The sequence below is a fragment of the Odocoileus virginianus genome, unplaced genomic scaffold (assembly GCF_023699985.2).
Source record: "Odocoileus virginianus isolate 20LAN1187 ecotype Illinois unplaced genomic scaffold, Ovbor_1.2 Unplaced_Scaffold_4, whole genome shotgun sequence".
Classification (NCBI taxonomy): Eukaryota; Metazoa; Chordata; class Mammalia; order Artiodactyla; family Cervidae; genus Odocoileus; species Odocoileus virginianus.
In genome coordinates, this window is record NW_027224266.1 from 2,572,302 (window position 1) to 2,599,468 (window position 27,167).

At 40.3% G+C, this 27,167-nt stretch overlaps 1 protein-coding gene across 1 annotated transcript in view; it reads left to right on the forward strand.

Annotated features, from left to right (window-relative positions):
• Nucleotides 1–27,167, forward strand: part of PHEX (phosphate regulating endopeptidase X-linked) — a 196,691-nt gene that overhangs the window by 146,599 nt on the left and 22,925 nt on the right. Inside the window, exons 15-17 of the mRNA XM_070462380.1 lie at nt 5,066–5,098; nt 7,231–7,348; nt 23,335–23,468. Of these exons, the coding sequence (XP_070318481.1) occupies nt 5,066–5,098; nt 7,231–7,348; nt 23,335–23,468 (285 nt within the window). The remainder of the gene's footprint in view (nt 1–5,065; nt 5,099–7,230; nt 7,349–23,334; nt 23,469–27,167) is intronic.

Genomic DNA, 27,167 nt, shown 5'->3' on the forward strand with positions numbered 1-27,167 from the left:
TCAGGGTCATCCCAGCACACCAGCCCTGAGCACCCTGTCTCATGCATCAAACCTGGACTGGTGATCTGTTTCACATATGATAATATACATGTTTCAATGCTATTCTCTCAAATCATCCCACCCTCGCCTTCTCCCACAGAGTCCAAAAGTCTGTTCTTTATATCTGTGTCTCTTTTGCTGTCTTGCATATAGGGTCATTGTTACCATCTTTCTAAATTCCATATATATGCATTAATATACTGTATTGGTGTTTCTCTTTCTGACTTACTTCACTCTGTATAATAGGCTCCAGTTTCATCCACCTCATTAGAACTGATTCAAATGCATTCTTTTTAATGGCTGAGTAATATTCCATTGTGTATATGTACCACAGCTTTCTTATCCATTCGTCTGCCAATGGACATCTAGGTTGCTTCCATGTCCTGGCTATTGTAAACAGTGCTGCGATGAACATTGGGGTACACGTGTCTCTTTCAGTTCTGGTTTCCTTGGTGTGTATGCCCAGCAGTGGGATTGCTGGGTCGTATGGCAGTTCTATTTCCAGTTTTTTAAGGAATCTCCACACTGTTCTCCATAGTGGCTGTACTAGGTTTGCATTCCCACCAACAGTGTAAGAGGGTTCCCTTTTCTCCACACCCTCTCCAGCATTTATTGTTTGTAGATTTTTTGATAGCAGCCATTCTGACTGGTGTGAGATGGTACCTCATTGTGGTTTTGATTTGCATTTCTCTGATAATGAGTGATGTTGAGCATCTTTTCATGTGTTTGTTAGCCATCTATATGTCTTCTTTGGAGAAATGTCTGTTTAGTTCTTTGGCCCATTTTTTGATTGGGTCATTTATTTTTCTGGAATTGAGCTGCAGGAACTGCTTGTATATTTTTGAGATTAATTCTTTGTCAGTTGCTTTGTTTGCTATTATTTTCTCCCATTCTGAAGGCTGTCTTTTCACCTTGCTTATAGTTTCCTTCATTGTGCAAAAGCTTTTAAGTTTAATTAGGTCCCATTTATTTATTTTTGCTTTTATTTTCATTACTCTGGGAGGTGGGTCATAGAGGATCCTGCTGTGATTTATGTCAGAGAGTATTTTGCCTATGTTTTCCTCTAGGAGTTTTATAGTTTCTAGTCTTACGTTTAGATCTTTAATCCATTTTGAGTTTATTTTTGTGTATGGTGTTAGAAAGTGTTCTAGTTTCATTCTTTTACAAGTGGTTGACCAGTTTTCCCAGCACCACTTATTAAAGAGATTGTCTTTTCTCCATTGCATATTCTTGCCTCCTTTGTCAAAGATAAGGTGTCCATAGGTGCGTGGATTTATCTCTGGGCTTTCTGTTTTGTTTCATTGATCTATATTTCTGTCTTTGTGCCAGTACCATACTGTCTTGATGACTGTAGCTTTGTAGTATAGTCTGAAGTCAGGCAGGTTGATTCCTCCAGTTCCATTCTTCTTTCTCAAGATTGCTTTGGCTATTCAAGGTTTTTTGTATTTCCATACAAATTGTGAAATTATTTGTTCTAGTTCTCTGAAAAATACCGTTGGTAGCTTGATAGGGATTGCATTGAATCTATAGATTGCTTTGGGTAGTATACTACCATTTTCACTATATTGATTCTTCTGATCCATGAACATGGTATATTTCTCCATCTATTTGTGTCATCTTTGATTTCTTTCATCAGTGTTTTATAGTTTTCTATATATAGGTCTTTTGTTTCTTTAGGTAGATTTATTCCTAAGTATTTTATTCTTTTCATTGCAATGGTGAATGGAATTGTTTCCTTAATTTCTCTTTCTGTTTTCTCATTGTTAGTGTATAGGAATGCAAGGGATTTCTGTGTGTTAATTTTATATCCTACAACTTTACTATATTCATTACTCTAGTAATTTTCTGGTTGTATCTTTAGGGTTTTCTATGTAGAGGATCATGTCATCTGCAAACAGTGAGAATTTTGCTTCTTCTTTTCCAATCTGGATTCCTTTTATTTCTTTTTCTTCTCTGATTACTGGAAGTCATGTGGTATTATTTCCACTGCATTTTATGCTTTAGAAGTCACCAAGGCTAGCCTACAGTCAAGAGGAGAAAACTTGAGTCCACTTCTTGAGAAGAATATAAAAAAATTACAAACAGGTATTAAAACCAACATAGGTCACATTATACTGGAGAATAGTACAACTAAATATATGATATATTCAGATACAATCAGGGAGATATACACAATATCTAAAGACTGACTTGGTGTGGGTACTATCCCAGGAGAAGAAATAATAGCATCCGCAACTGGTAGGCTCTGTTAGTACAGCTGCTTAATATCTCCAAGGCTCCAAATACATCCTAGAGTCAGGGAGCTCTGGGAAATCAAGAAAGGTTCGATCATGCGTCTCATATAAGATGTTTAAGTAATTCTTACTGAAGTTTCAGAGGCCCCATCAGGCTCCATCTCATTGTTTGATTTTTTTGTTTTGTCTGCCTTTGTCCTCTAGAAGTTAGAAACATTGTTTCTACATGGCTCTTACCCTAATATTTTGAGTTTATTATTTGCTAAAGGGAGGGGAGTTGGGAGGAATGGGCAGAGAAGAGATGAGTTCTATGAATACATTTCATCTTTGGTACATACTGTGGTTCAGCCCAATGTGATTTAGAAGCCAAGTTGAGAGGCGCCTGGATTCTTCCCTCTTGACTCAAAGAGCAGACGTAAAAATGCTGGATTCTTTGTGTAATAGTTTCCCATTGCTGCTGTAATGAATTACCACAACATTATCAGCAAGTCAGAACAACACAAATGTGGTCCCTCACAGTTCTGTAGGTCAGAAATGTGGGGTGACTTGGCTGATTTCTCAGCTCCCATTTTCATAAGGCTGAAATCAGGATGTCAGCTGGCTTGGCTCTTAGCGGGAGCCCCTGGGAAGAACCCTCTTCTAGTCTCATTCAAGCATTGGCAGATCCAGTTCCTTGTGGTTGTAGGACTGAGGTTCTTACTTCTTCACTGGTTGTCAGCTGGTGGCCACTGTAAGCTCCTAGAGGACTCTGTCTGCTCTTTGCTGTGGCCCCTATGTCTCACAGCCAGCCACAGCATGTCAAATCCTCCTTGCCCTTGAAATTTCTCTAACTTTTTGTTCTGCAACATCTCTTCTTACCTTCTTCCCTGTTGCATATCTAGGGTTCAAGTCAGAGAAGGTTCCACATTTTTAAGGATGTGCGTGATTACATTAGGCTAGCCTGGGATAGTCAGGATAATTGCCCTGTTTTAAGTTCCTTGACCTTAATTACACCTACAGAGTCCTTTTTGCCATGCAGTGTAGCATATCCACAAGATCCAGAGATGAAGGCATGGACATCTTTGGGAGGATGCTTAATTATACTTAACTACAAGTAGTGACATTAGGTCAGTAAATGTGCTTTCTCCTGTGCTTTCTTCCTTACAAAGGTAAGCCAGCCAATAAATTTATGTCAAACATTAGGGTTTATTGAAACACGAATCCTAAAATTTGAAGGCAAAGAATATATATATTTTATGGAAATGAGTATAGGTTTCAGCTTTGACAAGAGGCACTCTTTCTTGATTTCCAGTATTGTCTCCAGTATAATGCTGAAGAAAACTGATTTGAAGTCAGATAGACTAGACCTTGTGCGAGTATATAGTGTTTGTCAGTCTCATTGTCCTTTCCTGTGAAATAGGTTTTCCCCCATAGAAACTATAGGAATTATTAACCTGTGGCTAGAAAGTGCATAGGGCATAATAAGTGCTCAGTGAGTGTTAGCTGCTGCTGCTACTAATAATAATAACCAGATGACAGTCATGGACTTTTTATAAGAGGAGAAGGTATGGGTGGACCAAGTAGAATGAGCACCTGGATTTCCTACCAGTTTCATGTTAGTCTGACATAAATGATTAGTCTGACATAATTACTCTTTTAGACATAAATTGGTAAAATGATTGTTCCGAAAAGGGATTTATATGTTTATTTTGAGTACTTTAAGGCTTGGTTTTAATCATAAAGGGCAGTGCCTGAAACTCACAGGCATAAAGTCAGGGGTCAGCAAACTATGGCTTGAGGGCTAAATCTTGCCCGCTGCATGGTTTTGTACAGCCCAGAAGCTAAGAATGATGTTTAGAGATAAATGTTCATGGTCAGTTTGATGGTAGGAAGCACTAACTTTGAACCTCGAAGCGTAATGTTCTGCCACTGAAGAATTTCGTTCCTCTCATTAATAGGCCCATATTACTAAAAATTGTACTCGATTATTATATTTTGACTTTCATCAATAAAACTTGATAGAAAATTTTCTCTCACTATAAAAGTACCTACATAATATCCTTGATTTTGTCTCTTGGTCCAGGAAATGCCTAAATGTTTATAATCTGTTTACAGAGAAAATTTGCTGAGTCTAATCTAAGTAACCTCCTGTGCATTTAAAATGCAGTATGGACTCTTCATAGCTGGAAGGCACTCCCAAGATCTCTTAGTGCAGTACCTTAGTGTTATAGAGAAACTGAACCAGGAAGATAGGCAACTTGTGCACCACAGCCTGGCTAATTAATGACAGAGCCCAGATGAGCCATTAGAACCTTTGGTGCTTAAATCAGTAAATGTTCTATGGGAGCTGGCAGACCTTCTGGGTAGCATGGTTTTGCTTTATTCTCTCTCTTTACATGGACTTCTATGTTGTCACCCATCTCAAACCTTTAATGGACAAGTCAACCTAGAAAACTCAGCTGTCCTGTGGCCCCATTGAACAGTGCCTGCTAAACATCAGTGTGTTGCTCTGTTTCTATCTGTGGGTAGATCCTTTTAGATTTGAGAAATTTTTCATTAAAGTTGTTTCAGAAGCCTTGGTACCCTTTTCCATTTTCAGTAATGTTGAATAACCAGATATGTTCGGTTTAGGATGAGATTGTTCATAGAGCAGAGCAATAGCCCTTAACTGAGGTGATAATTTCCCCACATGTCCCACTTCCCCATTGTTCCCTGGTTATTTGCTAATAAATTGTGCCACCTTGTATGTGTTTCAATGCACTCCTGCCTGGATAATGGTGATCACTTGGTGGTGTTTCTTTCTCTTTCTACAGGTGGTTTACAAATCCAACGACTGTCATGAAAGTGTTAGTTGCTCAGTCGTGTCCAACTCTTTGTGACCCCATGGACTGTAGCCCACCAGGCTCCTCTGTCCATGGAATTCTCCAGGCAAGAATACTGGAGTGAGTTGCCATGCCCTCCTCCAGGGGATCTTCCCGACCCAGGGATCGAACCCAGGTCTCCTGCATTGCAGGCAGGTTCTTTACCATCTGAGCCACCAGGGAAGCCCAAGCTTTATATAACCATTAAGTTAAAAAAAAAAGGAAAACAACTACAGTATATAAAACTGCAGTGACGTTGGAACGTCATTGAAAGAGGAACAAGCTTCCACTTTTCTGTCATGATGGTCTTACTAATGTTTGTTTTATTTCTAGGATTGACGGGAAAAACAAGTAGGTAACTGGGCAGATTTTAGAAGCTGTTAAGAAAAGCTTTGAAATGCTCTAAATAATCCTGGGGTGTAAAGTCTTGAGTTTCTTTTATTTACATGTACTAGTACATGGGCTTCCCAGGTATCCCAGTGGTAAAGAATCCACCTGCCAATGTAGATGTGGGTTTCGATCCCTGGGCTGGGAAGATCCCCTGGAGAAGGAAATGGCAACCCACTCCAGTATTCCTGTCTGGGAAATCCTATGGACAGAGGAGCCTAGCAGGCTACAGTACATGGAGTCCCAAAGAGTCAGGCACAACTGAGCGACTAAATAACAGCAACAGATTAGGTACATAATTATAAATACCATGATAAGTTAAAAACATTATTAAGGATCATATTGCCACAAATAAAAAAATCTGACAGCACCAAGTGTTGATGACAGAGATGCATAGTGCTAGTGGAAATGTAAATTGGTTCACCCACCTTGCTGCACAATTGGGCAACACCTGGAAAAGCCAAAGGTGGATGTATATGTCCATGAATGTCATTTAAGCTCTTGACATGTGCCCAAATGCTGTCACTCAAAGTGTGGTCCAGTGACTATCAGCAACAGAGCCCCAGGGGAACTTGTTAGAAATGCAAATTCTCGGGCCCCACTTTAGACCTATTGTTCATAAACCCTGGATATGGGGCCCAGAAATCTGTTTTATTAAGCCCTCCAGGTGAGGCTAACATACTTGGGGAAGCAGTGCCCTAGAGAAGTCTCACACGGGGAGGCCCACTTGAGAATGCTTATAGCAGTGTTCTTTATAATAGCAGCAAAAGGGGAATAACTTACCTGGTGTACCAAAAGAAAATAAATGAAATGTGTCATGTTCACACAAGGGCGTGCTATGCAGCAGTGCACAGTGAGTGGCCAGAGTGACATGGATGAAGTTCACAAATAATAGGTTGTGTGTGTGTGTGAAAAAAACAACTTGGGAGAGTACATGGAAGAAGACATCATAAAAAAAGAGTTGAAAAGCATGCAAAACAGTTCTGTATATTGTCCACAGGTCCATCCATGTGTAGTAAAAATATGAAGACATTGACAAAAATGACAGACACTGCAGGTTGGCAGTGAGCTGTTGTGGGAGGGCAGGCTATTCCCGCTGATGCCCTTGCTGGTTTTTCACCTCCCCTTGCACCTCTTCTGGTCTCCACACACCCTCGCTTGTATGGTGTGTGCATCTAATTCCATGGTTTTAAGTGCACATCTAATCCCATGGTTTTAAGCCTGTCTCTTTGCTGTTTGGTGAATGCAGGTGATGGAATTTATAAGGACTTGCTACCCTTGGCCTGCCCCTACTGTTTCCCCTGGGATCCCTCTAATACCCTCCTCACTTGCCTCCCTGCTTCTGACTGAACTCATCCCCCTATGATCTAGTCTAAATATAACATTGTAGCCATTTTAATGCTTTTTATAGTTGTCTCATGTCCTTCCTTTGCTCAAAACCCATTATTAGCATCCCGTCTCACACAGAATACAAGCCACATTACTTGAAGTGGCCCTGAGGCCTGTTATCATGCTGCCTTTGTCCCCCCTCTCTTTCAGCTACACTGGCCTCCTTCCTGTTCCTGGACCACAAAATATTCTTCCTTCCAGGCATTTGTACTCGGGATTCTCTTTGCCTTGGAAAATCTCCCCAAGTGATCTGCATGGTTTGTGCAGATCAAATCTTCCTTCAAATCCTTGCCTGAATACCACCTTCTCCTTGATGCCTTCTGTCTGCCCACTTGTGGCAGGTCCTCCAGCAGGACTCCCCGACCAGAGAGAATAGCCCACTCCCAGCAGGCACACCTTTTCAGCGTCGCCCTCATGTGGCCACGTTGGGGAATGACAGTGTCTACAGAACTGGAACTGGTATGGGCTAGTACTTAACAGTATGTTAGCTGGCGGTGTATTATTATTATGAAAACGCCATTGCTTTCTTCCCCCGCCCCCAGCTTTACTGAGGTATAATTGACAAATAAAAATTGTATCTATTTAAAATATACAACACAACGCTTTGCTATAGCTCTGAGTTGAGTGCTAAGCTGCATGTGTTACGTGGGTACTTACATTTTAGATAGTAATTATAGCTACTATTTATAATAATATGGGTTTTGTTTATATAATATGAATTATATCATTTGGAATAACTTATTGAATGATAGAAAGTTCTTTGAATTATCTATTTTTAAAGAAAATTTTTACTAGGTATGTGGAAAAGAATATATGTAGCATGCTAGAACACAGAAAGTTAGAAAGTATATAAGAAAACATATAACAAAATAAATAATGTTTATGAACCCACCACACATCCAAGAACCAGAACATTCCTGATGTCATTGCATCTGTCTATGTTCCTCTCCATCCCTTTCTTATTCCCCACCATTGCACAGTTCTGATTTTTGTGTTTATCATTTCTCTTTTTAAAGAAATTTGAAGCTATTTACATATCCTTAAGCAATATATTGTTTATTTTTCATTATTTTTAGCATAATAAAATGGAATTATATTGCATGCAATCTTAAGCAACTGTGATTTTCTTTCAGCATTTTTTTAAGACTCATCCAGGTAGCATGTGGCAGTAGGACTTTCATTTTCACTGCTGTGTAACATTCCATTGTGTGACTGTACCCGAGATTACTTATCTGTTCTACAGAGCTATGAGTTTCCCTTTTCCTAGGTTTTCACTGTTCTTTTTTTTTTTTCATTTATTTTTATTAGTTGGAGGCTAAAATTACTTTACAACATTGCAGTGGTTTTTGTCATACATTGAAATGAACTAAACAGTGTTTCTCTGAATATTCTCATATGTGTCCCCTGAAACAAGTGTTTCAAGTATATACTATGAGTGGAATTACTGTGCAAATACTCAACTTTACTAGGTAACACCCAATGTTTTCCACAGTGAGTGTTCCAAAGTACAGAGTGTTTTCACCAGTTCTCATTTTCATCACTTCTTGGCATTGGTAGACAGAATTTTCACCATTCTAGTGAATATAATAGGTCAGTTCTTATGCCAGAAAAAGCATTGAGATAGATTCTTCACCAATATTTCCACATTCACTTTCCAGTGTCAGTGAATGCTTACTGCTCTTTGGGGGATTTAAGTATGCCTAATAATATTTTTGCCTCCAGAATTCATCCCTGTCCAACCTTTTTTTTTAATCTGAGAAGAGCTGATTATATCAGAGGTTTACTGAAGAAGCAGCCATTTCAGGGTAACCGAGTGGTTTCACAAAGCTCAGGAGCAGAGGGGAATGGACAATTTGAAGCAGTATTTTAATTAAGAGATTCAAGCTGTTTCTATTTTCCTAATGACCAGTGCTTGCTCTCATTGTAAATTACATTCTCAGGCAAGATGACAAGGAGTCCTATGGGTAACTTTTTTTCTCTCTCCTCTTTCTTATTTTCTGGACTACAAATTAAGACAGGTGGAGTTCCTTCTTATACATTTCCCCACTGGGTTTCCTGGGACCCTGCCCCCCCCACAACCCCCAACTGCCTTCTTTTTGCTCCACTGAAGAAGTGGAAAATTGAGGTGATTTTCTAAAATGAACATCTTTATTGATTAGGGGCTGATTCTGACAGCATGTGGCCATCTGTTTAATTGGGTTTCACATCTAAGTTGTAGCTATACTTAGTAACGTGATTTATGAGAATTTCACTCAGTTCCCATTATCATTTTCTAATTTATGCCATTTAAGTCAACTTCTGCATACAGTAGAGACTTGAGTAGAAAATAGAAAACCTGTAGGGTTTTTGTTTATTTGTTTGTTTTTACAAATCCATACCTGTATGTGAAATCTTATGATTTGTGATTATCTTTCAATGTTAGATTTTTACAGGGTGTTTATAGCTTCTTATTTTTCTACCCTTGTCAAGCTAGGTAGCAGTGTCTTCAGACATAGAGTGTAGTGTGAAATAATAATGGCTTAAGTCTGCTGTATGGGAAGTTATACTCAGGAGCTATTGCATAATTTAATTATATTTGAACTGATAAGGTGGTTAAACAGGAAATCAAGGAGCTGAGGTTGTTAGTGCCTAAACTTGTGCTTCCCTAACTCTGTGATAAATGTAGATCTGGTCTTCCTGCTTTTAGTAAGGAGACCAAACTTTGATGGGAGACCTTGTATGCCACTGATTCAGCTGCATGACCTTGCTCAAGGTGTTTCTCCTTCCTGAGCCCTCTTGTCCTCATCTGCCATATGTTGAGGTTAGAGTTTTTGATAGGATTTAACAAGATCAATTTGATAAGTGCCAACATACATCAGGGTCATGGTTTTGTATATCAAAACCCGGCATGCCCACAAATAATGCCTGGGATAGCCAGTCGGTCACAGGATGCACAGCATAATATGAAGCTTGGGGGAAGGGATATTTTGAACTTTTGTCCTCAGAAGATTTTATACATTAAAACAATATTTTGGCAAACTTCCCTGGTGGTCCAGTGGTTAAGACTCTGCTTCCACTGCAGGGGGCACAGGTTCAATTCCTGGTTAGGGAACTAAGATCCCACATGCCACATGGAGTAACCAAATAAATGTTCATAGCAGCTTTATTCATAATAGCAAAATTCCAGAAAGAACCTAATTTCCATCAACAGAGGAGTAGTTGAAGGAACTGTGGTATATTCATACAACTGAATATTGCACAGCAATGAAAAAGAATGAACTGCTCCATTCTACAGCATGTGAAAATGCCGCTAACTTATAATGTCCAGTGAAACAGTGCATGGTTCCATTTATATGAAGTCCAGGAATAGAGAAACAAATTTGTGGTCGAAGTGATAGCAGTTAAAATAATGATGCCCTTTGTTTGGGGGGATATTGACTGAGATGGGGGCTTGGAAACATCATCTTGATCTGGGAAGTGGTTGCACAGGTAATACTTCGGTAAAAACTCACTGTGTTCTAATTTTTTTATATACCATAAAATTTTGCCTTTACTTTATGTATATAATACCTCAACAGAAATAGTAATACCTCCGTTCTCCCTTTAAAATGTTTAGAATAGCATATAGCATACACAGACATGTGGGCTGATGACAGGTGACCTCAGACCAAGCTGCCAGAAGTGTAGATGAGGGATCGCAAACATTTTCTGTAAAGGGCCAGATAGTAAATACTTTTGGCTTTGGAAGCCAATTTGATTTCTGTTGCAAATTCTCAACTTTGCCATTGCAGCCACGGACAATTCATAAACAAATGAGCATGGCTGCGCTCCAGTGGAACTCTTTAGAGTGCTGCAGTTTGCCAGTCAGGGGTGGAGAGCACTGGGAGAGGACGGGATCCAGGGAACCTTGTAGCGTGTTGCTGCCCCAGCTTCCAAAGTAAAATACTTCAGGTCCAGTCAGGCAGTGGTCCTGAGCTGTGGTGGGGAGCCACTCACATTTGGTTCTCATCTGCACTGATATGGACTGGTGTTTAGCAGAAGATTCACTTCATGTATTCAGTATCAAAGTGTATCTGCATAGTGCCTCATTTCAGTATTAGTTTTTTATTTTCATAGGTCTCAAATCATATTAAGCATTTATTTTAAGCAAATAAAACCTTGGCTTGAAAATAAGCAAGGCTGAAGGGCTAAAACCAATGATTTTATTATCTTATACGCAAGGGATTTAGTTGCCTCAGTTGAATCACAGATACTCTGCTAAAGAAGATAAGCCTTTGTCCAGAGGCTGGGCTTATGCCGGCATCAAACTATAGAATTAATCCCAAAATCAAACATAGACTTGTTTTGCTGTTAAGGAAATAACTGTGTTTCAGACTAGTAGAATTTCTCATGCTTTGCTGACTGCCTGAAACCATAAAGTGGAAGCCAAGTTAGCAAATACTCACCTGCGGCCTCTACTGGACTTTAATGAAATTAAATCCCTGAATCCACTTGATGGTGTATTTGAGGAGAATTTGAAAATAATCTGCCATAGTTTGGAAGCTCGAAGAAAGGAAACTCAAGTGGCCACCCAATCCAGACTTCTTATTATCTAGAAGAGATCCTGACAGAGCAATTCTTAGTAATTTTTCTACTGATTCATGTCATATTTATAGCACCCCCCCCCCCCCCATGATTCTTACTTTCTGGTAGTCACACTCCTGTGTAGTCTATCCAACACCAGATGAGGCTGACCTCTGTAACTAATAGGATACTGTGGAAATGGCAGAGAGTGACTTCTGAGGCTAGGTCATAACAGACATATGGCTTTTGCCTTGCTCTCTTGGATTGATCACCCGGGGGGAAGCCAGCAACCATGTCATGAGGGCCCTCAGGAAGCTGGTGGAGAGGTCCACGTGTAAAGGACTCAGGGCCTCCTGCCCGCAACCAGCACCCTGTGCACCCGCCATCTTGGAAGCTTGTCCTCTAGTCCAGCCAAGCCTTCGGATGATGGCGGCCCACACTGGTATCCTGACAGCAACCTCATGAGAGACCCTGAGACAGACCATCCAAATAAGCTGTGTCTGAATTCCTGACCCAGAGAAACTGAGACAGTAGATGTTTATTGTTTTGAGCCACTATTTGGGGGGAATACTTTATTATATAGCAAAAGATAAGTGATAGAGACATTCCAACTCCCCAGGTACTGAGTTCAGTGCTAGGTCTATATAATACTGTATGGTGTAGTGGTTAAGAGTGTGGGCTTTGATTCTGAATCCTGACTTGGCCACTGATAACTCGTGACCTTGGACAGGTTGCTTAACATCTTTAGGCATCAGTTTAATTACCTATAAAATGGAGATAATAGTAGTGGCTATCTTGTAGGGTGGTGAAGATTAAAGGTGGTAATATATGTAAAATGCTTGGAAGAGAAACTGGTTTATAGTAGGTAGTCAATAAATCTTAGCTGTTAAAGAGTTCTTGCTTTTGAGGCATCGGGAGAGAGACTTGTAATCAGGCATTTATAGGAGATCATAGGAAGGGTGTGCAGTGCATCCTGGTAGACTCAGAGCAGTGGTAATTACCTAGGGGAGTGAAGGTTGGCTTCACAGTGAAAATGGCATTTGAGTGGGCTTTGAAAGGAAAAGAAATCTGTAGGCAAATAAGGTAGGTTGGGACACGCAGAAGTACTGACTGGTACAAAGGCAACACACACAGAGGATGGCAAGGTGGTCACAATTGCTGGGGGACAGACCGCATGTGTTAGATGTGAGGAGGAAGGCATAATGGGAGATGAAATGTAGAAGAAGTAAATGAGGACCTTGTAAGCCACATTGAGGAGCAAGCCATAGGGATCTGGTATAGTTTTCTTTCTGGAGAAGAAAATGGCACCCCACTCCAGTATTCTTGCCTGGAGAATTCCCATGGAGAGAGGAGCCTGGCGGGCTACAGTCCATGGAGTTGCAAAGAGTCAGACACGACTGAAGTGACTTAGCACAGCACAGCACATAGTTTTCTTTGGGAGGAGAGAAACTTCAGTTTCAGTTCCTTGGTCTTAATCTCAAAGATCATGGCTTGAAGAGGGAAAAGACTGAGGCTCCTGAGGCCACTGAGGCCAGCTAGGGGTTGGGAAAGTGGCTCAAGAGAAGATTGGGGAGGGTGTAAACCTAGGTGGTGGCAGTGGTGAGAAGAATTAGGGAGTGGATAAGTTAAATCCCAAGATTGTTCTCAAATAATGGTGTAATGATAATACAGGTAGTTTCACAACTTTTCCACTGATGCTTTGAAGGACTCCCATAAAATGGAGAGTACGATTGTTCTTTGCAGCTGCTCTTCACTGAGAACCACTAACGTGCCAAGCATTGTGCTGGATGCTTTACCATGTGTCATCTCTAGTCTTCACGGAAGATCTCTAAGCTTGGCACTGTGGGCCATTTTACAGAAGAAGAAACTGAAGCTCAGGGAGGCCAAATCACATGGGAAAGAGCACACAGCTAGCACAGCTGGGAGTAAAATGCAGCTTCTGTCATTACAGACTTAATCTTCATCCTACACTGCTCGATGCTGGATAAGAAATATGGGAATTACATGAAATGGTACCTGTGAACACACTCAGACAAAGTTGCAAGCATGATATAATTGTATGTTAGAGTAATCACGCTATTCTGCCCTTCCCCATATGGTGGGGTGTTGTTTCTGTTTGATATGGAAGCAAGATATTGTTGGATGTGGAGACAGCCAGGAGGTGAAGATTGGAAGGTCAGGTGGCCGTGCTAATATCGTGTCTTCGGGGGTGGGGCCTGGAGCAGCCACTGATGAGTGCCGTCTGTGAGGGTGAGCTGTTTGGTTATGCCCCTGATCTTCCAACCATCAGATTCTGGTAGAGTGGGGGGGGGGGGGTTATGGGTTATATATTTTGCTCTATTTCCCCAAAATGTTTTTCTTCACAAAATTTACTGTGAAATTCAAAAACTTTTGTTAAGTGCGTTGAAGTTAAGTCATGAGCAAACTGCAAATAGTTTGCAAAATGGTGTACATGATGCATTTAGCAAGGTCATGGGACACCCACCTGCTATGATTATTTTAAGACGTTCTTGTCCTGGTTTAGTCCAAGACTCTGGAGGTCCTAATACAGTCTCCTGTCTTGGGGCCTGACCAAGGAGGCAGCTGAGAATGACATTCTGGGCAGTGCCACCGAGGGACAAGGTGCCTTTATGTGGGGAGCCCTGTAGTCTCATGGCATCCCTGGAAATTGTGAGTACCAGGACCCATGCCCAGAGGGACATGTTTACCACCTGCCATGCACTTCCGAACGTGCATGCATGGGGCAGGACACATGCTTTTTCCAGACAGAAGACTGGCAGCTTTGCTGCAGGGCCACTAGCAGAAAGCACAGAACAGTTTTAAAGGTCAGTAGGGCTTCCCTGGTGGCTCAGCTGGTAAAGAATCCACCAGCAATGCAGGAGACCTGGGTTCGATCCCTGGGTTGGGAAGATCCCCTGGAGAAGGGAAAGGCTACCCAACTCCAGTATTCTTGCCTGGAGAATTCCATGAACTGTATAGTCCATGGGGTCACAAAGAGTCGGACACAACTGAGTGACTCACTTTCTGACTCAAGAGGCAGGCTGTGAGTGGAACATGCTCTAGGAGTGACATGGATGTGAGTCAGGGTGTGAAAAGCATCAGAAAGCTGGAAAAGAGCCATGGTGAGAGGCCAGGAGTCAAAAATCTCTCATCTGTCATGATGGTCACAATCTCACTTGTCCTCCCTTAAGAAAAATTAGTTGTTTTGAACCTTTATTACAAAAGTATTTTATCTTTATTGTGCCAAAGCTTGAAAAATTTAGATAAACTAAAAATCTTTTTAAAGTGAATCATAATTTAAAATAGCTACATTTAATACTTTTGTTGAATCTCAATGTTTATCTACCATATTTAAAAATTGCAATTAAACATGAGCTCATCCAATTATACTGTTTTTTCCCCCACTGAAATTTGTAACAAATATTTTTTAAAATTTATTACGAATTCTTCTAAGTCACCATGCCTAATATTCCACCAAATAAAAGCGCCTTGATTTCTCTAATTTTCTACTGATAGACATTTAGGCTGTTCTATTGCAAACAACAACAGCAGCAACAAAAACTACTGAGATGCATTTTGTGACTAAGTCTTTGTCAAATATGAGTGTATTCTTTAGGGTAAATTCCCAGATATGGAGAAATTACAGTCAAACGGTATGCTCAATTTATGAAGTTTTAAAATACTGTTATCCTACTTCTCTTGAGAAGAGTGGTACCAATTTATATTTTCACTAACAATAGATGAGAAGGTTTTCTTTTACTGAGTTAGGCATTGTGAAAATACTGCTGGAGGAGATGAATAAAGAGACTCAGTGTTTGTTTGTTTGTTTGTTTTGTTTTGTTTTGTCTCATTGATAAGGGGAGAATGTTAGTTACACCCAGATATGGCTCAGTGACACCACACAGGCATTTGTTGAGGCATCTACTGTTCTCCCAGGCCTAGACTGAACATCACTACCCATAGTGTCAGTTTTGAATACCTAGGATAGCAGTTGTGTGTGTGAAATGACCTGGTGGAGCATGAGTAGAATCCAAGATACTGAGCTGCATTGTGGGAGGAAATTTGTGTTTTCTCTGCCAGATTTTGAATTCGAGCAGTGGTTCTCAAAGCGTGGCCCCTGGATCAGCAGCATTAGCGTCACTTGTAATAAATGGATGTTACCTGGCCCCATCCCTGATCTCCCAAATAAGAAACTCTGGCAATGGGCCCAGCAATATATGTTTTAAGAAGATTTTAACTATCAAACCTCTGCTACATGCTGAAGTTTGAGAACTGCTGAGCTATAAAAATGGAGCAAATGCAAACGAGGTCAGACTTGGGTGGGTAAATGTAAGGAGGCTAACTTGTCCTGGTTTGCCTGGGACTGTCCCAATTTTATCACTGAAAGCTCCGCATCCTAGGAGCTCCTTCAGGCCTGGGCCAACAGGGACGGTTGGTCACCCTGGTAAATAAGAAGTGGATCTGTTTGTTGCAGCCTGGAGGTAATTATGGCACAAAAAGAATAGAAAGGCCAGAAGAGAAGGCTTCAAGATGGGGGGCAGATTTTGGAAGCTACTTTCTGCTTGTCAGTTCTAGGCTGATGGATATGGTGGCAGGAGGTTACCTGTGGGAAGCCAGCAGATGGCCAAGGCATCTTGCTGAATCCCTTGACGTGAGTCACAGCTGTTAGAACTTGATATTTTCTGGAAAGGGGATGGTTGGCATTCACCAAACTACTGCAAGATGCCAAATTGAAAAAAAAATCCACTATTAATCTTAGCAGTGATGACAATGAAATCCCTTTACAGCAAAAAATATAACCAAAAGTGCTTTGTAATTGCAGCAATTTCCATGTTCCTACTGATGGCCCCCTAGCTTCTAGAAGAATGGTATCTGGCTTATCTGATTATGAGAACTAATCCTGAATAAGATGTAACAGTCATTCTCTCTTAGACTGAGAATTCAGCCTGGATTTTCCAAAGCAGTTGCAATTAAAACTATTTTTGTCCTTTTGTAAAATCATAATTTATAAGCCATGTAAAGTTTCAGTTTTAAAAGAATAGTCTGTGAAATTATAATACAAATATGTAATCATATGTTATAAGCACTGTGTTGAGGAGCAGTAAAGAGAGGAGAATGAGACAAGAGGGCTGACTTATATACATCAGTTAAGTTAAATATAAGCAGCTCCTTATTTTTCCTAAACTGAGATTTCTGTACTTGTTTGCATATTAGAATTACCCGGGGAGCTTTTATAAGCTCAGTATGCATCAGCATACTGACGTTCAGGGCTCCATCCCAGATATCGTGACCTGATGTGTCTGGGGCAGGGACATGGGTTTATTTTATAAAGCCTCCCCAAGGGATTCTAATGTCCAGTTGGGGTTGAGAATCCAGGGGGTCGCAATGAGGATGCATCAAAATAACTGGGGACCTGTTGAAAACTCTGACCCCTCACTGATCTTACAGATCTTTTACCCATTAGCCCACACGTGTGTATAGGTAATCCCTTTCCACAACACACGTATGTATCTACTCCCATGTATCCAGTATTTCTCCACTGAGTTTAAAGAATATTTCAATTAAACATACACTTTAGAGAGCTTTGGTATCAATTCACCTTCCTCTTTAGATTTTACAAAATGGAATTTTTTTCTAGTTGTATCCTTTTCCCTTTCCCTGGGTTGTTGTTTCTTTGAGGACATTTGTAGGTTTTGGCTTTCTTCACTTCGTTTGATGATCCCTAGTTTTATCTATGTTCCTGAAAGTTGAATGGATTTATTCTTTTGTGTGTGTGTGGATTTCCCAGTTGCACTGTGGTAAAGAATCTGCCTGCCAATGCAGGAGGTGCCAGAGACATGGGTTTGATCTCTGGATCAGGAAGATCCCCTGGAGGAGGAAATGGCAACCCACCTCAGTATTCTTGCCTGGGAAATCCCATGGACAGAGAAGCCTAGTGGGCTATAGTCCATGGGGTCACAAAGAGTCATTCGCATGCATACTGAAAATTGGAGGCCTCCCATCTTGTTAAATCTGACCAAACATGGAAACAATAGGAAATGATGTGCCAGTTTGACTATAGTTATTTTTAAAATAGTCACCATTTGTAAATGTTCATATATTAAAAAAACTTCACACCTAAAAATAACCAAACCTTGGAGGATAATGCTTTTAAAATACTTGCCACATGTTAACCTTTCTGAGCCGTACACTTACGGATGTCAGATATGGAACTTAAAATTAATGTGGCAATTACATGAAAACATACAAAGAATGTAGGGAAAAGAGATTAAGTTTGTTCAATATTGCTAGGACCAAAGGACTCTGATCTATATCAGTATTTTGTCTGATTTTCTCATTGTAGCCTATGCCCTCACCACAAAAGGGAAAATATCCTACTTTTATTCTTTGGTGGTAAGGAGGGCTAAGAGGACATAGGGGTGATGGAATTGGCACAGAGCTGGGCAGGTCTTTTTATCTTGTCAATATTTACTTTCTGATTGAGAGTTTATTGGAAAAAAATATGCAAACCTCAAAACTACGCTAGTTTGGCTATGAATGTAAGGGAATAGAACCAACAGAGTCCCTAATCTAGAAAGTAAACAAAAACCAGAGTTTGAACAATGGAACATATCCCCATTCTGGTGTTGAATGTGGAAACTTCAAGAAGTAGCACATCGATAGTATTAATAATATTGTGTAATGTTTTAGACTTTGGCTAACCCCCACTTATAGGTAATGTTTAATCCCCATCACCCTTTAGAGTTTCACAAAGTGCAGATTCCGTTTACTCAACAAATATTTATTGAGTGCTTACCACATGCCAGGCATTGTTCCAGCTCTGAAGATATTGCAGTGAAAGAATGGTAAAAGTAAATAAAAGTCCTTTTGTTACAGAGTTTGCATACCAATTGGGGAAAGACAGACAATACTTTATAGACAATAAGTACAATGTAGATACCATAGATGGTGGTATTATGATGAGACATAAACCAATTGAGGGGGATAGGATAATACTTGGCTCCTTTAAAAAAAGCACTAGGGAAAGCCTTAATGAGAAAGGGACATTTGAGTAAACATCTGAAGCTAGTTTTAAACATAGTAGTGGGAAGTTCTGGGTTGGGGGGAGAGAAAAAAGAGAAATTACTAACTTTTATTTTGATCTCTCTGCATAATAGATTGGCCAAAAAGTCCATTTGGGTTTTTGCATAAAGCTCAATAGTTTGAATTTGCTATGCCTGAGGACATATGTTTATTTTCTAGGGTCTAAACTTTAGGATAATGGGCTAATTTTTTCTCTATATTTACCTATAATAAAAAAAACTAATTAATATGATTTTATACTAATAAAATGAATACTGGAACCCAGAGGCGTTGAGGTGTTTGCCTTTTCCTGGAAAGGTGAAGCTAGAGTTAGGATATAACTGTGACTTTAAAGGCCAACTAGTTGAACCTGACCCAGTGAATGTGATCAGTTCTTTCGCAGTTGTGTCCTAAACAAAAGTACTCTATGCCTTTTACTGTTACCATTTTGCTAAGACTGCAACTAGATTAGTCAGTATTCATCAACAGAGTTATGAGAAACTGCAATGAAAATGGAAGGCTGACCAAGTAGAAAGTCTGAAGCAGGCCTTATGATTTTCCTACCTGTAGATTTGAGAAAGAGAATTTTTTGCTACCAAATAATGAGGTTATTATAGCATATGTGTTTGTGTATAGCCATGTCCGACTCTTTGCGGCCCCATGGACTGTAGCCCTCCAGGCTCCTCTGTTCATGGAAATTTTCCAGGCAAGAATACTGGAATGGGTTGTCATTCCCTTCTCCAGGAGATCTTCCTAACTCAGGGATCGAACCCATGTCTCTTGCATCTCCTGCATTGGCGGGAGGATTCTTTACCACTAGCACCACCTGGGAAGCCCATATAAGTGCCAGTATTTTTTTTTTTTTTGGTCCAAATTTTAGTGTTTGAAATTATTTTACTACAAGCTGTATTTTTACTTGAAATAGAAATTTGCTGGTATTTACAAATGTATGAGCAAAATGCTGCCATGTAAGCTGAGTAAACTATACACTGTTTTTGGATAATCTTACACACATACATTTATTTCTCTTTTAAAAAATTTATTTATTTTTGGCTGTGTTAGGTCTTCTTTGCTGTGTGGGCTTTTCTCTAGTTGCGGTGAGTGGGGGCTACTCTCTAGTTGAGATGCATGGGCTCTCTTATTGTGGAGCGCGGGCTCTAGGACACGTGGGCTTCAGTAGTTGTGGCTCCTGGGTCTACAGCATAGGCTCAATAGTTGCGGCACATAGGCCTCGTTGCTCCGTGGAATCTTCCCGGATTAGGAATTGAACCTGTGTCTCTTGCGTTGGCAGGTGAATTCTTCACCACTGAGCCACGAGGGAAGCCCCACACATGGTTATTTCTAAAAGAGTTTATTTTAATTACAGATGATTACCTTTGATTAATCAGTATTTAAAACATTACATTTATGTCCAAAGCCCCATTAACCACCCACCACCCCAGATCCCAATGATCTCTAAGAGATAAATGACTCCTGTGACCACTTTGATATGTATTTTATAGACTTTTTCTGTGAATTTTCATACATATACACAAACTGATAAGAGGGTTATTCTAAATATATAAATGGCATTTATTTGTCTATATCTATGCCCTGCTTTATGCCAATAGCATTTCTTAGAGTGTTTCCCATGCTAGAAGATGGAGATCTACCTCTTGACTCTTCCTTTGCTGCACAGCAGTCCATAAAATAGTTATATCATCAAGTCATTCCCCTCCTGTTGGACATCTAGATTGTTGCACGCTTTTCTGTTACAGCAATGCAGCAATAAATGTATTTAGTCATGACTCTGCAGTGCATGTGAGCCAGTGATTGGGCAGTGGTTCTTGAAGTGTGGTTGCCCAAGCATCAGCCTCACAGGGGAACTTGTTAGAGGTGCAAATTCCTAACCACCTCTCTGGACCTACTGACTCAGAAACTCTAAGGGTGGGGCCCAGTAATCTGTATTTCAATAAGCCCTCCAGGTGATTCTGATGCATGGCAAAATTGGGGAACCACTGGCATTTAAATGTTTAAGAGATGACTAACTTGCTTTCCAAAATGCTTGCAACAATTTATACTCCCACTAACATGCTTCCTACACCCTAGCCAATATTACCTGTTATTAAATTGATTAATTTTTGCCAGTCCAATAGTTATATTTCTCTTTCCTCCCTCTCCCTCCCTTTCTCCTCTCATGTTCATATATGTATGTGTATGTATGTGTACATACATATGCACACATACGAATTTACCTTGTAAGGGATGTCTCCCATAAATATACAGATTGAAAAAGAATCTTGAAAAGTGTGAAATAGGTGGCAAGGCAGTGCTGAAATGGGAAGAAGAGGAGCTAAAATGAATATGCAAGAAAAGATAAGAAAAGCCTATTAAAAAGGGAGAGAAAAAGAAAAAGAATCCCATTTCCATTTATTTATTTTTCACTTCTCCCTTTGCTCAATAGAACTCACTCACTTTATGAGATAAGATACTTTTGGCCTTGTTGAAATTTGATCTGTCACTCTTGCCAGTTGACATCTCCAAAAATGCAGCTTAAACTGTTAATCCATTCACTTCAGCTAAACGGTCCTAAGGGCATCAGATTCTTGTGTTGATCAGTGTTGGGTTCCCTGGCCCTGACAAGCTGTGAAGATCCAGATGATCAGGGGAGCATGATGGCTGTGGCTGGCGAGTCTGGGGCCTCTAACAGCGACGGTGGCAGAAAGGAGGCTCAGGCAGGTGTCAGATGCTTTCCTGTAAAGGGGTTGGCAGTGGACATAAATGCTGCCAGCTGGGCACATTACCAAGCAAGAAAGCCATAATGATTTAATAATTAAATCACATTGGTCTATGATCATTGTTCTCATTAGCAAAGATCATTGCTTTTTGATGATATATATTATATGAGACAGAATTTTCATACAAACACTGTGATTTGCATATATATGTGGTATATATTTGCATATATATATATCCAAGTCAGAATGACTTACTAAAAGTAATCACCAAAAAGAGGATGGAATTTTGATGTAAAGATGCCAAGGATATTTAAGAAAATGTGGAAATTATGAAGATTAATTTGACATCACCCCTCTAGAGTCAGATGCAGTTTCCATTATGTGAAAGCAGCAGGAAGAGAGAGGACTCTGGGCTGGATCCATCTCTGTTGTACAATAAGGTTTTTGTACCTTGATATTGCAAACTATGATATTATTAAGAAAATATCAATAATATATATATGAATTGCACAAGTTAATATTTCATTTCTAAATAAAGAACCTGCTTTCCTGCCCTCGTGACTCATAATATCCTATCTTGGAGGGGAGATAGGTTGTTGAGAGGAAAAGAAGGGAGAGAAAGCCTTTGAACTCATGAAAGAGCTTTCAATCTCTAGGAGCCTTGAGCAGTAGCCCTGTGACAGGCAGGGATGTTGCAGAAAGTATCTTTTTCTAAATTTTTTTTGTTACTATTCATTGCAATTCCCAGTTGTAATGACTTGTAAGTGCAGCTCCTAGGATCCACTCCAGGGTACAAAATTTAATGGTGAGTTGCAGTGGCAAAGCAAAGCAAGGCATTTCTCCCACTCGTCTGCACCCCGGGCCAGCTACATCATTTGTGGGGCTTGGTACCAAATGAAGAAACAGGGACCTCCTTTTCAGAAAGCAGGAAAAAGTGCTGGCAAGGGGCTGCAATAGAAAGCTTGGGCCTACCTTCCATGGTCTCTCATTTTGTAGACTGGTGACAGTATTTTTTATCTGCTATTTAGTACTGTGAGTTGTAAGGAAAATTAAAAATTTAAATCATCAGCATTATTTTACCGTTCATCTTTATATTGTATAATGCCAAAAAAAATACAGATACAAGAACTTTTACTTGAGCTATGGAATCACCAAAATTATAGTTTGTATTTTCTAGCTTATACATGAGTATGTATTTTCTTCTTGTCAGGATAGTGGAAACACTGCATAAAACTAATTCAGCAGGTTTTATTTCATTTCTTATTACATGTGCATTCTATCAACAATCTCTACCTTTGGTATACTGATGAATAAGGAAGGGCTGAAAGGGAAAAAGACCAGGGGTAGTCCTATCTTTCCCTTTCCTTTTATGTCATCATTTTGGTGTGTGTGGTTGCCTAAGGCAGTGAAGTAACAGGAGTAAGATAGAATTCTTATCTTATTCTTATTCACATTCTTAGAATGCCACTGCTGCCTTTTGGTGGTCAAAGCAAAGTCTGGTTCCAGTTGAAAGAGCCCTCCTGTGGCTGTCAGAACCCCCACCTATTCAGTCCTAGATGTAGCATACTTGTGCTCGCTTTGAGTGTTGCTGAACTCACACGTGTTGTGGGTCTACCAGAGTTCTGTGCTTCCAGGGAGCATTTTGTATGCTGTGTGCAAATAGAGCACAATAGAAGCTGTGGACAGAAATGTCGTGCTTGGCTCCTTTACTCACAAACGTGCTTTATTGTCCCCTTGGCCTCCACTTCCAAAATCACATTCAGACATAAAATTGTTAAGCCCTTCAGACAGTGACAACAGAGCGTTAAATCCAATGTGAGGTTCTTTTGCACGGGGCCCTGTGTGACTGCACTGGTTGTGCACCCATGAAGCCAACTCTTTCTGTGTCAGGGGAAGCTGCAGGACAGCTGGAAGCCTCTTTCATGCGCTGTGTCTGAAGGAACCCCTCTCACAGCAGCCTGCACTACTGCCCGTAGTGTATCCACACAAAATGGTTTCCTTGAAACTGATGGAATGCACTGATTTCAGACTCAGTTGAATAAATATCTTAGAGGCAGTTGGATCTATTTGAGGGCTCCCAGCTCCATGAGGAGTACCTTTCTGATGGGCCTTTGAAACTCCAAGGCTAAAGCTACAGTCAGGTACTTATCATCAAATCAATCTCTAGATCCCTTACAGTCATGTTTGTTTGTCTTTCTCCTAGGATTTCCAGCAGGAGAACTCCAGAAGCCTTTCTTTTGGGGAACAGAATATCCTCGGTAAGTAAACTAATAAGAGAAACCAGTTACTGACAGGGAAGGAAGAACATGATGTTTGGCAGAGCACAGAATGTAAAGTAAAAAAAAAAAGCAAAACCAAACAAAAGAAGGCATGGAACCCAGCATGGATTAGTCCCCATTCTCATCATGTTAGTTGTTTCCTGATGCTTGTTACCAGGTTGTATGATTGGATAAGAAAGCTAACCTGTACACTGGGAGCTTTCATTTGTTATGCATTTGTTTACTTATGTATTGATGCATACTGGAAATATGTGAACCTTAAAGGACTGTTGGGATTTGAGTTTCTGGTGATGGATTTAAACCCATTCCAAATGGAAGAAATGATGTGAAAAAAGGGAAGAAAATTGCTTTTAGAATAGCAAAGAGTCTAGTTTGGCGAGTCCAAGTGTTGTTTGAAGGGAAATAGTAGAAAAGAAGTCTGGAAAAGGAGGTTGATGTTTGATATTGGAGTGTTCTGAATTCCAGTAAGGAGTCTGGACATTAGGCAATAGAAGATACTGATGTTTTTGAGCAAGTAGAGATAGTGAAGTTTGTCTTCAGAAGCATAATCTAGGTAGCTATACAACAGGTCAGAAATGGACAGTGTATGGAGTTAGGGATTTCACTTTATAGGCCGTCAATACCAACTGACTGTAGACTCATGTAATTCAGAATTTCCAGACATAGTGGGAATTCTAATAATCATTGTCAGTTATATCACCACTTTTATTATGTGCCTTTGCTTGCTCTGATGCTTTAATGCATGAAAACTGTAGTCTTGGTTTTAGTAGTCACTTATATTTTGGTTTAGATCAGTGACAACTTGAATAGGATTCTGCAGGTTAAAAAGATATAGGATCACGTACATATATAAATAAGAGAAATACAGTGGCAATGTTGTTATTTGGGCTTTCCCAGAAGCAGATTCTGTAACAAGGATTCAAGTGCAAGTAGTTCTTCTCAGAGGTGACACCAGGAAATACCACCAGGGTAGTGAGGAAGTGGGACAGGGAAGGAAGGAAACCAACTAAGTGGGTCAGATGAATTTTCTATGATGGTCATAATGAGTTACCACAAATGAAGTGGCTTAAAACAATGTAAATTTATTAGCTTACAGTTCTGTAGGTCAGAACTCCAACCTGGGTCTCTCTGTGCTAAACACAAGATGTTGTTAGGGCAGCATTTCTTTCTGGAAGCTATAGGGAGGAGTGTGTTTCCTTGCCTTTTCTAGCTTCTGGAGGTGGCCCACATTCCTTGGCTCATGGCGCTCTTCCTCCATCTTCCAAACTAGCAAAGTTGCATTGCTCTGACCATGCATTCATTCATAACCACATCTCATTCTGGCTCTCCTTATCTGCCTTCTCCTCCACTTAAAAAATTATTTATTTTTGGCTACTCTGGCTCCCCGTTGCTTCAGGAGGGCTTTCTCTAGTGGCAGACACCAGGAGATACTCTCTAGTTGTGGTGCACAGGCTTCTCATTGTGGTGGCTTCTCTTGTTGTGGAGTACAGGCTCTAGGCGCACAGGCTTCAGTAGTTGTGGCACATGGGCTTAGTTGCTCTGAGGCATGTGGGATCTTCCTGGATCAGGGATCAAACCCATGTCCCCTGCATTGGCAGGTGGATTCTTAACCACTGGACCACCAGGGAAATTCTCCTTCACTTTTTTTTAAGCCAATTATTACTGTGGGCAACTTGAATTCATTTCTGCTGGAAAACTGTAGAATAAGCTTCAGCACAATTTCATCTCAGGGGCAAGGGAGCTGGGGTATTTGTTTTCCAACTCACTTTCCACAACTGATTGAAGGCTGCCACTGGGTGTTTTAACTCACTGGCATTGCCTTGCATATGCCTAGAGGACTCTGGTGGCCAGAGAAAGCCCTCAGGCAACTAGTTTCAGGTGCTGGCAGTTAGAAGCTGTCAGATTGGTGTGCTTAAAAATAGAGAGTGCTCAGGGACAGGATCAGGCATCGATAAAGCCTCCCATAGGGAAGCACTGTCATTAGCATACATAAAATTGACCAGTTTGTATGGACAAAACCCATTCATGTCATCCCGGGTTTCAGCTGTATAGTTTTCATCAGTTTAGTTCAGTCACTCGGTCGTGTCCAACTCTTTGTGACCCCACTTCCCTGTCCATCACCAACTCCCAGAGCTTGCTCAAACTCATGTCCATCGAGTCAGTGATGCCATCCAACCATCTTGTCCTCTGTCATCCCCTTCTCCTCCTGCCTTCAATCTTTTCCAGCATCAGGGTCTTTTCCAATGAGTCAATTCTTCACATCAGGTGGCCAAAGTATTGAGCTTCAGCTTCAGCATCAGTCCTTCCAATGAATATTCAGACTGATTTCCTTTAGGATTGACTGGTTTGATCTCCTTGCAGTTCAAAAGACTCTCAAGAGTCCTTCACCAACACTACAGTTCAAGAGCATCAATTCTTCTGCACTCAGATTTCTTTATGGTCCAACTCTCACATCCATACATGACTACTGGAAAAACCATGTTTTGACTAGACACACCTTTGTCGGCAGTTTTCATCAGTGTTCAGAGAGTTTTAATCAGTGTTCAAATATTTGTAATCAATTTTTTATATTGTTAAGATTAGAATTTTATATCTATTTCCATAAAGTTAAAGACAGACTAAATATTCGCTAAGCTTGCTTCAAACTAAAGAGGGTCCTAGAATTTTTTGATGTTGCTTATCATTAGCAGTTAAACTGATCTGTTATTGTGGTTATATACCTGGACATTTGGACATAGTCAGGTTGGAGTTTGAATTTATTGATCAGTGAATTTGTTTATTGTGTCCATGAGATGATTTTCTGATATAAAAGTCAAAATCATAGAAACTTAGGAAATGTTGATGTTCACCTTTATGCTGAGCGAGAGAGAGATTTTTGTTTTTTTCCTAGGGGTTCTGTGTTTTGCATTGAAGTCATCCATCCTCTGTTAAGATATCCATTCAATAATTATTAAGCATCTTTTGGACACTCAGCATTGGAAATATGGTGATGCTATTGAGATGGGAATCACAGTGTAGTGAGATGGGTTCCCATATGTCCATGTCTTCTAGATGGATCTCCTCCAGATCCAATGAGTGGGTATTCTCTCTCCTCACACTGGTCAGCTTAGCCCCCTCATGAGTGTTGTGTCTAATTGTGGTGATATCAACAAGTTGAATTGTTTCCAGAGGAAAAAAATCAGGATTTTTAAATGGCCTAGGACAGCATATTCCAAAGTGTGTGTCCCATGAAGTAGTAATGGAGATGAATCGTCCTTCCCTTCCCTTTCTTTTGGAGAATCACAGTACTTAGCAGCGTAGAAATTCCCAAGAAGTTCTTCAAGAAAAATCTATCTAAATGTGTTTAATTCAGAGTTCCTAACCTCCCTTTTTCCCGTGTTTTGGAAATTGTTGGCCTCGAATTCATGACTGAAGAGAAAGAGTTGAAAGAACTTGAGAAGAGAGTACTTGAGGGATAACCTCATAAGTATCTTCATGTTTTTGAAAGAAAGTTAGGGTGGCAAAATCATTGAGTAAATTTGGGGAGGTCAGAGGGTATTCATCTAGAACACCTTGTGCCACCACACCAGACCAATAGATAGGAGAGAGATTCCAGGTCAGCATTAAGGAGCGCTGTTTTATCTAGAACCCCTCAAAGAGGGAATGGGCCGCTTCAGAAGGGGATGAGCTCCTGGTTAT